A 14,554-nucleotide genomic window follows, 5' to 3' on the forward strand; every position below is an offset into this window, starting at 1 on the left:
CAAATGGCTTTCTTATAATCTGTCTAGACTCCTAGCAGTTTTATGGACTGATTTTAAAAGTGTTACACTACCTTTTTTCCAAAATTGAAAGCTTAAAACATCTGAAGTGAACAGTTTATTCAGAAATATGGAAAGATTTCTCCATAGTTAGTATGCATACCCTGTGGGGACTCCAGAGACTTAACTCCATCTCAACAGGGTAATGGGTAAGAATACAAGGCCAGAGAGAATTTAAAGAAATCCTATGTCTTTACTTTATATCATTTGTTTATCCATTCATATAAGTATTTAATGGGCAGTAGTTATATGACAGGATGTACAGTAAGTTTTAAACAAACATTTTTCAAACAATTTCCTATTTTCTTCCTTTTCACCTTCTCTCACAGTTATAACATTTTCAACTATTCTATAATTCTCTTCTATCATCCATCAATAATTAATTTTAATTCTGATCACAGAGAAATCATTAAAAACAGGATGGATAATACCTAAGCATCTTTATCATCTTTCCCAGTTTTTTTAAATTAAATTTCCATTTGTAAGATTTAGTGTGCATTAGTATAAAAGTCTCACATGTTCTGTTACTCTGTTTTCATTTAGGGCATGGAGACAATAGTTACCTAGGGTTTTCACAGAATTTGCAGAAAGGCAACAGGAAACTAATTGGATTTCTTCAAGGTCACAGGGTTGGCCTGATAGAGACTTGACTATGTAATCCATTCCCTTCCCAATGTCAGACAAGTGGGTCAGACGAAACAAACACATCTTTTTCAGGTTTGTCAGACCTTCAGCTGCAAAAAATTGAAAGGAAATACATTAAGATACCAAGTCACTTTGATTTAAACATAGATTAATGGACTGAAAAGAAGGCAAAGAACAGCACAGAGACCTTTCCATGTTCTTTCTGTAGAGAGGCCTCAAGTTACTTCAAGAGTCAGAGTTGTTTTTTCTTTAAATCCTCAATTTTCAATTTCCCAAACCATTCAAGTCCTTTTTTTTTTCTTTCTTTTTAAATATTTTTAGTTGTAGATGGACACAACACCTTCCCTTTGTCTATTTAGTTTTTTTGTGTGTGTGGTGCTGAGGATCGAACCCAGCACCTCGTGCATGCTAGGCAAAGACTCCACCACTGAGCCACAACCCCAGCCCCCATTCAAGTCTTTTCTATGGAGGTCATTCTCTCAGCAGCATGAGAAGAACTGTAGTAAAATGTGTGGTGTTTTCATGCATTTCAATGTATACTCTTATTATAACTATTTTTAAATAATTCACAATGCCTTTATTTTTTAAAATTTATTGTTAAGTGGTGCTGAAGATCAAACCCAATACCTCACATGTACTAGGCAAGTGCTTTGCCACTCAGCTACAAACCCAGCCCCAGATTTTGATTTCTTAATAACAGAATCAGACTGTCCACTTTTGTCCAAGGTCATGAGACCTTGGGCAAGTCTATAAAACATTCTAGTTTCCAATGGATTTTTTCAGGCTCCTTCCAGCTTTGATGATCTGTCCAATTCATAGGCATAGAGCAAACAGTTTAATTGGATTAATTAATTTTCTCAGGGATCCTGTAAGGAGGTGTCAGCCATATTTGAATTATAGGAATGAATTATCTTTGTGCAAAAAGTAGAAGGAAAAAGAACACTGATGAAGGAAAAAGGGAGCATTTTCCCTGCTCAAGGAGGGAGGTAAGAGGTGGAGAGAGGGAGGGAGGGAGGGAGGAAAAAGGGACATTTATTTAGACAACGCTGCTTCAACAGGAATTCCCCTTATCCTTGAGGGCCTGGATCTCTGTGACGAGTCATGGACTCTGCTGTGTTCCCAAAATTTTCTTGTTCCACCTTCTTTCCTGCATCTTATTTCATTTATGAAGTTTTAGTTATGAAACCACAGTATAAATCTTTTTATATCACCTTAAATACAAAATAGTCTATCATCCAGGGAGAAGGGAGTTAAAAATGCATCCTGCAGTTTTCTCCTCTAAAAAGGTGACAGTCAGATGGTGTACAGTTTGAATAAAATAGTGCTTAAGGATTGTAATGGGAGTGTGGGAAATGCCTAGGAAACCAGTATATTCACAGTGCATGAAACAGTGCCCCATGTAGATGCATCCAGTGCCAAAGACTCTTATGCTAACTATTCATAGTATCATAGTTACATTTTTAAAATTAAGAAAAAACAATTAGGGAAAATAAAAATCTGACCTAGTTTTATAGCATCTTCCTCATTCATCTTAATGTTATCCAGTATGAGCTTCACAAGGTTCTTCAAATTACCCAAGCTGTCAATCAGACCACCTGCCAAAAATAAATAAATAAATAAAGATTGGACTATGTTCATCTGACATCAACTATTTATTATTTACTATGTCATTTATTATTACTGTCATTTCTTTCTTTTTTCATTGATACCAGGGATTGAACCCAGGGGCACTTAACCGATTAGCTACATTCCTAGTCCTTTGTGCTTTTTTTTTTTTTTGTGGGGAGGGGGGCGGCGCGGAGAGGTGCAGGGGGGTGGTGGGGAGGGTGCTAGGGATACCAAATTCAGGGCCTTGTGCATATGAGGCAAGCACTCTACCAACTGAGCTATATCCCCAGCTCTTTTTGCTTTTTTAAAATTTTGAGACAGGGTCTTGCTAAGTTGCTTTCTGTCTCACTAAATTGTTGATACTGACTTTGAACTTGCTATCATCCTGCCTCAGCCTCTCAAGCCGCTGGGATTATAGGCATGTATCACTATACCTCACTATCACTGTCATTTCTATTACCAATCAGAATATTTTAGTGTTTACCATGGGCAAGAAATGCTCATGATATTGACACAGAAATGTGTCAGAGAGATGAGCATTGTACTTAATTATAATCATGTTTCCCAAATATAATGGAATTATACTAGACACCAGTAAGAAAGATGCAAGCTTGTAATCCCAGCTGCTTGGGAAGCTAAGACAGGAGAATCACGAGTGCTAAGCAACTCAATGAGACTCTGTCTCTAAATATAATACAAGACAGGATTGGGGATGTGGCTCAGTGGCCGTGTGCCCCTGAGTTCAATCCCCAGTACTCCCTCTTCTGTGTATGTATTTGCTAGACAAGTACTCTACCACAGCGTTGCATCCCCAGTCCCTATATTTTGAATAATACATAAAAAATAATAAAATCTAACAAATAATAAAAATCTTCAGCTAAATAATAAGTAAATAATAAAACCTTCTGTTTAGAGGGAAGATTATAACATTGAATGCTTCTAACTGGAAATAACAAAAGGTCTCAAGTCAACAACCTAGACTTAAGAGACTACAGAAAAGAGAGCAAAAATGGAAATAAGAGTAGATATCAATAAAATCACAAAAAATATAAAGCAATCAATGAAGCTGGATCTTTAAAAAGGTCAATAAAATTTATAAATTTTTAGCAAAACTGAAAAATATAAAAGGAGACATAAATTACCAATATCAGAAATGAAAAAGGGTATATCATCTCAGACACTACAGATGTTATAGAATATGAGCAAACTTACACATATGAATTGGATAACATATACGAAATTGTCCAGTTCCATGAAAACCATAAACTACCAAAACTCACCTAATATGGAAGTAGTAATCTTAAGAGTCTGACAAAAACTATTAAAGAATTTGTGATTTTAAATTTAAAAAGAAGAAGAAAAGAAGAAATCTGTGGCTGAGGATATAGCTCAGCAATATAGCATATACCTTTTGGCTTCAATCCTCAGCACTACAAAAAAAAAAAAAAACAGGAAAAGAAAGAATCTGTAGAAACAGATACTTCCACTTGCAAATTCTACCAAACTTTCAAATAAGACATAGCACCAAGTTCACAATCAGTTCCAGAAAATAGGAAAGACTTCCGAGATCTCGTGGGGAGGGTGCTAGAGCACTGAGCTATATTTCCAACCTTTTTTTTTTTTTTTTTTTAGACATGTTATGAAAGCTAGTTTCAAATTTGGAATCCTCCTGCCTCAGCTTTTGGAGTAGTTTCCCAAATCATTTTATGAAGCCATCATTAACTTAGTATGAAACCTAGAGAAAGACAGTACGAGAAAATAAAACTTTAATATCACTCAAGAACACAGAAGCAAAAATCCTCAAGGAGGGGGCTTGGATTGTAGCTCAGTGGTAGAGTGCTTGCCTAGCATATGTGAAGCACTGGGTTTAATCTTCAGCACCAAATAAAAATAAATAAAATAAAGATATTATGTTCATTTACAACTAAAAATATTTTTTTAAATCCTCAATGAGGGCTGGGGATATAACTCAGTGGCAGAGCACTTGCCTAGCATGCATGAGGCACTGGGTTTGATCCTTAGCACCACATAAAAATAAACAAATAAAATAAAGGCATTCTGTCCATCTACAACTACAACAATTTTTTTTTAAAAAAATCCTTAATGAAATAGCAAGTGGAATTCAATCAATACATGGAAAGAATATTATTACACTACTACCAAGCAAGCTTCATACAAGGAATGCAGGGCTGGTTCAGTAGTTGCATATCAACCTGTATAATCAACTTGTATAATATTAATGGTCCATGGGAGAATAACATGATCATATAAATTGATGCAGAAAATATACCTGACAAAATTCAACATTTATTTATGATTCTAGCAACCTATAAAAGGAAATTTCCTCAATTTGAAAAAAAGGCATCTATAAAAAAGCTACAGTTACTATACTTAATTGTGAAAGTCTGAATGCTTTCTCCCTAAGATCAGGAACAAGGCAGAATGTTCATTCGCTCTTACCACTGCAATTCAACATAACACTACAAGTACTAGCTAATGCAATAAGAAAATGAAATAAAAGAAATGCAGATTAGAAAGCATATATATATATATATATATATATATATATATATATGTTTTTGGAGATGAGATAATGATCTATGATGAAAATTTTAAGGAATCTACAAAAACAAACACCTTATAAAACTAATAAGTAAATTATCAGAGGTACAAAAAATAAGATGAAGATGCTAAAATTAATTGTATTTCTATATAGTAATAATCAACAATTGGAAACCAAACAAAATTTTAATGCCTTTTAAAATGGTTCCAAAAGATGGTAGAATGTGATGGACATCATTATCCAAAGTACATGTATGAAGACACAAATTGGTGTGAACATACTTTATATACAACCAGAGATATTAAAATTTGTGCTGTGTATGTGTAATAAGAATTGCGATGCATTCTACTGTCATTTATTTTTAAAAAATCAATTAAAAAATTAAAAATGGTTCCAAAAGAATGAAACAGTTGGGTATAAATCTAATAACATGTGCTGCCTCTGTATGCTGAATACTATAAAATGGTAATGAAAGAAAGCAAGCAAGATCTAAATAAATGCAAAGAGAAACCACGCTCATGGCTTAGAATACTCAACATGGTAAAGATGCTAATTCTCCCTGAATTACTCAGTAGATTTAATATAATACCAACCAAGATCTGAGTAGAAGTTTTTGTTTTTTGTGTTTTGGTGCCAGGATTGAAACCAGAGGCACTTAACCATTGGGCCATATCCCAAGCCCTATAAATTTATTTTTATTTTTATTTTTTTAAGAGAGAGAGAGAATTTTAATGTTTATTTTTTTATTTTTTGGCAGACACACATCTTTGTATGTGGTGCTGAGGATCGAACCCGGGCCGCACACAAGCCAGGCAAGCGCGCTACCGCTTGAGCCACATCCCCAGCCCCTGTTTGTTTTTATTTTAAGATAGAGTCTTACTAAGTTGCTTAGGGCCTCACTAAATTGCTGAGGCTGACCTTGAAGTTGTAATCCTCCTGTCTCAGCTTCCTGAGTCTCTAGAATTATAGGCATGCACATCTGCACCTATGTCTATTGCTTTTTGTATTCTTCAATGAACCATTAGATAGAGTACATATTTTGGTTTGAATTTCCATTTACAAGTACAATAGTTGAAATTTTTCTTGGAAAAAAATTTTGATATTAAATAAAAATTGTAATTTTTTTTCAGTGCTAGGGCAATCAAACAAGGTCCATGGGGCTTGTGGATATTAGTTAACCATTCCAACATTGGGCTATATCCCCAACACTAAATTGTGAATTTTTAAGGTTTGTGATTTATTATTGATAAATAAAACACATGAAATTTTAAGAAAAATGCTATTCAAGGGCAGTTCTTAAAGTTGAAGAGGAACCTTGGAAACCTTATGTAGTTCCTAGGGGGATACCTTCCTATCCTGGTAATTAGCCTTTCTTCAATCTACATCTGTTTTTGCAAAGGGACCTTGCATATTATGAGTGGTATATGACATTTCATTCTCAAACTAGCCCTTTTGATCTAGGAATTATATACACAGTTTAAAGATATATCTGAAAACCTTATTGCATAAACTACAAGCAAAATTTTTAAAAAGGGGCAGGAAGGTAATGTTATTATAAAAAGTAGGACAGGTGGAGTCTGTACCCATGTCTTGCCCAAGGAACACAGAAGTGGATATGTGGATTTGGCCAATTGTTCCCAATAAGGATATGAGCATACAGTGGCCAAATCTAACAAATTTGAAGAGAAATGAGAAATCTATATTTTCGTGTGATATCTCCCAATTTCAAAAGGCTGGTAGCTCCTCCAGGGAGGGTGGTCATGACTAGAAGACATGGGCAGGAGGAGACTTTTCATTTTAGGTCCTTTTAAACCTTGGACCAAGTGAACATGTTACTCTTAAAATGAATTAAATTTTACGAATTGAGAGCAAAATATTGGCAAACATTTTAAAAATCTAATTATTGTATACCCCATAAGCATATACAATTATGTGTATATGTAATATATTATGTGCTAATAATATATGTACACACATGCACACGTACACACACACACATACACACACACACACACACACACACACACACATATATATATATATATATAAATTCTAAACACCCTGTAGGCCAAATTCAGCACAAAAGTGACAACTTTGCAAGACAACTGTAAAAGAATAACTGCCAAGAGCAGATGGTCATTTCCTGGCATGAAAGGTCAGACGATAAAGTCTAGGTGACATCCAGAATCCTACAGAAGAGATTCCTGCATTGAGTAGGAGGTTGCAAAGATGATCTGGACAAAATAATTCTAGATTCTACACATCATAGAGAATTCCTCTTTGGGTAGCAAATGAAGTAGAACTGGCCAGGAACTCACTTATGACTGAAAACAAACAGTGAACAGAACAAGGTTCCTGCTGGCCGCATCTCCACCCCTAGCAGCCCTGCTCTGTTAACTGGGTTGCTCTACACAGGCAGGGAAAATGCTCATCTCTAGTATTATTTGGAATTTGAAGAAGATTCCCCTTTACCCAGAAACCTTGCCCCCACATGTGTGTGCCTGTAGTCTGAAATTTCTTCATGTTAGCCAGTATCCACTCCTAAAATCTTTTTTTTCTAAATAAACAATACTTGCAGTAACAATGGGGCAAGATATACTTTGCACTTTCCCAGATGAAAATCTAGTAACACAATTAGTCATTAGTTTCTACAAGGTGATTAACTTACAGGCTGGATTTTCTCCCAGAACAGGATGCCACTTGGCAGGGAAACAGTGGGTGTTGGGTAGAGATGGAGATGCTGATGGGGGGAAGGGTTTGCCGAAGACAAGCTTTGCCTACATTGTAAATTTTACATATATTTTAAATAATAAAAATATGTATATACTTAATAATTAGTATATCTTATTATAACAATATATACTAGATAAAAATATATTTTAGAATATATAATTTTTTATGATATATATAAAACTTCTCAGCTCTAGAAATCTTCCCTGACACTCCTCCCTCTACATAGACCTCTCTCCCCAGCCGTCTCACCTCCATTCTAAGTCCTAACATCTGCTAGAAACTATTGGAGAGCTGAAAATAAAACTACATGATATCGAATATCTCCAGAGTACCCAGCCAGACTTAGTTATAGCTTAAACTGCTCATGTATGCAATACCTGGCAGCTGTTGAGTCCGCAGGTCATGAATACTCAAAGTTGTCAGGTTTGTCACAGATGTGATGTGCTGTTCGTCTTCTATGGTGAGGGGACTGGCTTCTACCATGAGGGAATGAATATTCTTGCAGGTGCTGAGGATTGAACTGAGGCTTCCAGCCACACCGGCACATCTCTTAACAGACAGTCTGAGGCTTGCTGTGGAGCTGAATATCTTGCCTAGGTATTTGATATCTTGTTTATTCAACCTGCTGAAATCCCGGAGTGTGACCTCCAGAGTCTTGAATTCCTGTTTCCAGTTGAAGAACAAAGACACAGCCCGGTTGGGAATGTAGGTTTCCGAGGACTCTTCTGTGGGGATTCTCGTTCCATCTTTTGTAGCCTTGTCCTGTGAACCTGAGGCGCCTCCATAGAAATCCAGTTTGATGAAGTCCAGAGCACTTGCACAATTAGGCAAGTGTTCAAAGAAGTCAAATAGGTAGTCAGGGATATTGTCTGAATTGATATACAAACTTTTACCACGGAAGAAAGCTTCGAATTCTTGGCTCAGGGCCGATTTAGATATACTCTCATGGAATAAATTGATGCCACACTCTGCAAAGGAATTGATGTTGATGGCTTTCAGAATTTCTTGCTCAGTGGTGTTCTTCAAACTTTGCATAGATTCCTGTCTCCAGAGAGGCCTCTTGGTGATGGAAAGCCCTATCAGGCTGCCATGTTGATACACAGCAGCAAGGTGCCTCATGACAGCTCTGGTGGCTTCGGCAGAGGACCCACATGTATACAGGAGCAGGTTGCTATACAGGGAGGTAATGTCTGAAATGGAAACCATTTTCTGCAAGTGACTCTTCCCCTTGGTGACTTCCTCTGGCTTGGGAGACATCAATAAACTGCTGAGCCTGCGTCCCGCTACGTACTCCTGGAAGGACTTATGGAAGAATTTATACTTGGGCTTGAACCTTTGAGCTGTGTATTTACAGAGGAGTCCAGTGGTCAGCAGGACGTCCTCATTCACGCTGGACACATCCTCCAGCTCAAAGTCAAATTTGTGGGAGAACACCCCCTCCAGAGCCAGGTCTCCACAGTGCTCTAGGCTCCGGGTTAAATGACTTGCAGCTGCGCCTTTATGTTTGTGCCTGTTTTTATGTATCAGCAGATCATAGAAGGTACAGAACAGTGTGGTTTGTGTGTGAGAGTGGAACTCACTCTCACCCATCTGGATTGCACAAGTGATGACCACGAAGAGAGGGGTCTTCATCAGATTCCTCAAGCACCTGGATTTCTGAATCTGGAGCAGCAAGCCTTCAGCAAGCTCCTTAATCAGCACTTCTCGGATGAGAACCCGGGCACTGTCCTCGGTCATATCCCCCACCTCGACAGTCAGGGCACCAAACTGCCTGATGTGCCTCAGGCACTCGGTGGTGGTGGTGACTATGACCATGTTCTTGAAGCGGTGGTTTTCCTTTATCAGGGCTTCTATTTCTGGGCAGTTCTCAGGCTTGAATTCATTGTAGCCATCAAGGAGAAAAAGAGCCCCCTGCCTTAGCTTCAGCAGCATAGCCATGAAGGTGCGCTTCCTGATGGTGTCAGGTACATCCACGAGCTGATCACACAGGGTTTCAAACAGTCCACCCTGGGCTCTGCTTAGACGAAGAAAGAAGACAAATTTGAACTTGGTCAGGGCCCCACACTTCCCAGAGGCCCAGAGCATGGCGATTCTCTGTAGCAGGGTGGACTTGCCTTTGCCCGATTCCCCTTCAATGATGCAGGGGCTCTGAAGAGTCTCCAGCAGACCACTCAGGGTCAGCTGCTCCACACGGTGATGGTGTTGGTCCTTCCTCCAAAGGATAGGCTCTGTGAATGTCCTTTTCAAATTAAAAATAATATCAATATCTTCACCCAGGGGATGGAAGTTCAGAAAAGAGGGGGTATGGTATAAATCTTTTAAATCCTGAGCCAAATCATCTAAGTCTCCTTCTGATAGCTGATGAAAAAGACCTGTTAGAAAAGAGGTGATGTTAGAGAGGCCACCATTCTGTGTGCCCTCAATCCCTGGAGGTGAGGAGAAGGAAGGGGGGGGTAAAGCTGAGTGATGTCATAGGTGGCTTTCATGTCCTTCTCCAGTTCTGAGCCTGCACAAAGCGTTCCACATCTCCTGCTGCTTTCCCCTGGCACCTCTTCCCTCCTCCCCCTTTTGCCTTCCATTTCTTTCTTTCTGCTACCAATCCATGCAGCTGCTGATTTGAAATGGCTGGAGCCTGTGTTTGGATTAAGGGAAGTGGAGGATTTGGCTGAGGGTGATGGTTAGGGGCAACTTCCAGTTGAACAGCCTTCACTTTGATTAAAACCTGTCATGACATAAGCTGCTCATTTACAGGAATTAAAATTACTGTTTCATGTAAAGCAGAGTCGTCCTCCCTCGGTCAGTTGGACTGTCTTTGCCCTGGTGCTGAGGTCATAGAGAAGGTAGTCAGCTGGGCTGCTCATCCACAGGTAGATCAAGGAATTGATGAGTGTATGCTTTGAAATGATAAGAAGTCATTTATTTCCTGGCTTTCGGGTTACTTATTTGGCTTCTATAAGCAAAATAACCAAAAGAGTTTTGGCACTGTAATAAGTAACCAGGATGAGAGCAGACTTCACGGATCAGCAGTGCCTTTTATTTACCAGCGGAGTCAGGCATCAGAGGGGCTCGCTTTCTGAGTAGAAAATGGCCCCTTTTTACAGAAGGGATCTGGGTTTTTACATGTTACCCTGAGAGATGACGTAATCTCTTCAACAGAATGTGTCAGTTTGGGCATTCAGGAAAGAGCTTGTAAAAATTAGAGGCTTATTTTTACTGGGCAAGGATGGAGGGTCCAGAGTTCATCTGCTTCCTCTGGGGGGTCATTGTGTTGTCACTGGGAAAGAATTAATGTTTGGTTACTTCCTTTGAGGTTTATTGTCACTGGGAAAGAATTTATTGGGAAAGGATCAATATTTGTCCTCTTCCTCCCTCTCTCCTCCCAGGTCTCTCAGTCTTGAAGGTCGTCATTTTCCATATCCTCCAGTCTCCATATTTTGGCTCCTGCATCCTCCTTATGGGGATATCCTCTACAACTGTGTCTCATGTAATCTTAAGTGATCAAATGAGAGCTTTTCCTTAGCATGAACCAGAGCTCACTGCTAGGAAACAGGGATCCTCCTCATGGTCCATTCTAGTTGTAGAAATAGATGCAAGCAACTGATACTTACTTTGTCCATTCAAGTCCTGATACAGAGGATAGTTCCATTTTTCAAGACATTTAAGAAAGAGGTTGCAGGCCTCTGAGCCCTTTTTCAAAATCATGTGAATGATCCCTCGTGCAGCATCCTGCTCCACCTTCTCACAATAAATCATGCTTACTTCTTCACTATTCAGAACATTCCACCCAAACAGATCATCCACAATTTGCTTGGTAACAGTTATGCCCATCCTTTGAATGAGGTCTTGACTATTTTCCTTTATAAAATTCACTGAGGAGACAAGGGGAATATACATATTAATTTATATAAAATATGCATATCAGCATCTGATGTCAGAGCTCAGTACTGCTCATTCCCCACCTGCTTCCCACTGTGCACATCTTGAATTATGGAAATGTCAAGTGCCTGAATTCCAGGCCCTCAATAAATGCTGTGCAAAATTCCTTATCCCTGACTCCAGAGTCCTTGGTGAGTACGATGGTTTTGTATTGGTGATGAAGTAAGGTGAGTAATCTTGTCCTCGATATAAAAGTGTCCCCAGTGGGCTGGGGTTGTCACTCAGTGGAGAGCACTCACCTAGCATGTGTGAGATACTGGGTTCAATCTTTAGCACCACATATGAATAAATAAATAAAATAAGGGTATTGTGTCCATCTACAATTAAAAATGTTTTTTAAAAAACTGTCCCCAATGATGTCAGAGTGGTAAAACTATAGGTTTTAGAGTAATGAATTAACCTAGACTCTGACAATTGCTACCATGTAAACTTGACAAGTTGCTAAACCTCTTTGACCCTGTTAAATGATGTGTTGCTAAATGTATAACAAATTGGCTCTCTGGAGATAGAGAATATATAGCATTTACCAATCCCCATAGCTGATTCAGTATTTCCACCATGGTCAATTTCAAGCTAACAACACGTCACATGCCAAAAATCCTAAAAATTCAACAATCAGAGTATAAAAACAGAACCAGTTCTAGCATACTATATTGATTCCTCATCTGTACCAAGGGGTTGAGAACAATATTTAACTTATGAAGTTGTTTTGAGAGTTCATGTACAGTATCCCAGATAAAGTAATAGCTTGAGACATGTTAGCTATAATTTTTAGTCATTATCCTGCTGTCACCAAAGAAACAGCCTTTTTTATCTCTCAGACTTTGGTCATTTATGAAGAGTATCACTGCAAAACATTGGACTAAATCCAATCTCTAGTTTCTCTTGGTTTCTGGGAAAGCTCTATCATTTTTGCACCCAGCTTTGCAAGGTCTCTCAAAGGCACTATACCACACTGTATCCATAACAGCTCTGAGAAATATCTTCCTGGTTTTTCACTCTCAGGGTCTGCTAGTTTTCTTCCTGGCCTAGGTTGCTCCTGGTTTTCAAACCCTTCTTGATTGATCAATGAGTAAAGATGCTTCTCCTAAAACCCCTACGTCCTCTCTGGTCTGAAATGCACTCTCGAGCTCTCCAATGCCAGGATCCCATGTCACCTTCCCTTTCTCCACATCGCAGATCTCTACAGCTAACTTCAGCTGGGATGTTGTCCAACCCTGTCTACCAGTCCTATAGAAGAGTCCTGTCCCTGTCCTCTGGAGTCTCAACTGTGCTCTTGGCTCCTGCACCCTCCTTCTGGAATAACCTCTATGACTTTGTCTCATGTGACCTTAATTTTACAGCTGAAGAACATGTAGCTTCAGAAAGTTCTGGAGATTGATGCATGTTCACAAGAGAGCCTTTCAGAGGCCATGTCTTCAACTGTAAAATGAAGACACTGACACTTTCTCAGAGTATGTTAAAGATTAGTGATATTTAGTAAAGCCATATATATACAAATGTTTTAAAATTTAAAAAGTATACCTTACATACTATACATTATAAATATCCTGCGTATAACTGATATTCTTATTACTAATCATGGTATATCTCCATCCTATTTAACCTTTGACTATATATCTACATGATATAGTTGCCACTAGCCGCTATATAACTGTAAGAAACATAGTTTTTGTTAACTGTCATGATATATCTCCATAAGTGTGGACCATCATACACTTCTTTAACAAAATAGTTAAGTGAAAACAAGCTTGCTCATTCATTCATTCTTCATTTTTTTTCAGAGTATCTCTTTGTCTAGACCAGCACTTTACAGCAGAACTTTCTGAGATGATGACCATGTTCTCCATTTGCACTGTCTAGTATGGTAGCCATTAGGCACACTAGAAAATTGGCTAGAGTGACTATCCAATTGAATTTTGACATAAAATTAAATTTTAACTTAATTAAATTCACAGTCATGTAGCCATATGTGGCTAGTGGCTCTGACATTGGATAGCATACTCTCATCAGAATGGAAAGAGCTAATTTTGAGTACCACTTGGCTCTACACTGTTTCTTCCCAATGATCTTAATGCATGTAGCTCTGCTATCTGGATGGAAGAGTAAGAGTGAATAGGTGATGACAGAGAACCAACAGTCGCTCTTTGTTCTGTCCTATCTGTGGTTTGACCTTTTATTCACAGGCTGCCATATCCATAAATGAATGTGCCCAAACAACAGAACTATTGTTCTTAATTTGTTAAGAATTCTACCTCTAACAAGTCAGATGAAGGCATGAATTGATCTCCACAACTATACAACTAGGCAGATGTAATTTGTAATATACTTACTTGTTCTGAATAAAAGTGTTCTACCTTTCTATATTTAGTAGAAGATATTATTTCCAAATGGACCTGTCAAAGATGATTGCAATATTGTCTTCTTCTTTCTGTAAAATTATCCTTCATTCTATAAAACAAAACAGAACCAGAAACAATCACATTGGAGGACTGGAGCAATTATCCAGCTAATGCCCCTCTTCTTAGAGATGAGATAATGATGGTCCAAGCCAAATAAAAACTTGCTCAAAGCCATTGGCTATTTATAAGAAAAACCTAAGGAGAACCCAGGTGTCTGCACTCTTGAACTAGAGCTCTAGACTCTGTTCAAGTGGGACTCTGTCCTTCTCAAAGTTTCTTCCAGTTGATGCTGGTGAAAGCTAAGAAGGTGACTTGGAATTAAATAGCAAAAGATGGTAGGGGTAAGTGCCAAAAAGAATGGTGCTGAGGGTAAGTTCTCTCCAATTGCTCCAGGTAAGAATGAAGCATGGGTGAAGCACTGGGTTCGATTCTCAGCACCACATATAAATAAATAAAATAAAGATTCACTGACAACTAAAAAATAATATTTAAAAAAAAAAAGAGTGACACGCACTAGACTCATCCAGGGAAGAAGTTTTCAGGCAGGAGACAGCACATAATCAAGTCTTAAAGTATAGTAAGATGAGAACAGGGGGTCTGGCTGGAGGTG

At 38.4% G+C, this 14,554-nt stretch overlaps 1 protein-coding gene across 1 annotated transcript in view; it reads right to left on the reverse strand.

Annotated features, from left to right (window-relative positions):
- Nucleotides 1–14,554, reverse strand: part of Nlrc4 (NLR family CARD domain containing 4) — a 44,438-nt gene that overhangs the window by 16,965 nt on the left and 12,919 nt on the right. The window contains exons 3-6 of the mRNA XM_077791737.1: nt 11,215–11,475; nt 7,984–9,978; nt 2,205–2,297; nt 621–791 (exon numbers count right to left, since the gene is read on the reverse strand). Of these exons, the coding sequence (XP_077647863.1) occupies nt 621–791; nt 2,205–2,297; nt 7,984–9,978; nt 11,215–11,475 (2,520 nt within the window). The remainder of the gene's footprint in view (nt 1–620; nt 792–2,204; nt 2,298–7,983; nt 9,979–11,214; nt 11,476–14,554) is intronic.

The sequence above is a fragment of the Urocitellus parryii genome, chromosome 12 (genome assembly GCF_045843805.1).
Source record: "Urocitellus parryii isolate mUroPar1 chromosome 12, mUroPar1.hap1, whole genome shotgun sequence".
Taxonomy (NCBI): Eukaryota; Metazoa; Chordata; class Mammalia; order Rodentia; family Sciuridae; genus Urocitellus; species Urocitellus parryii.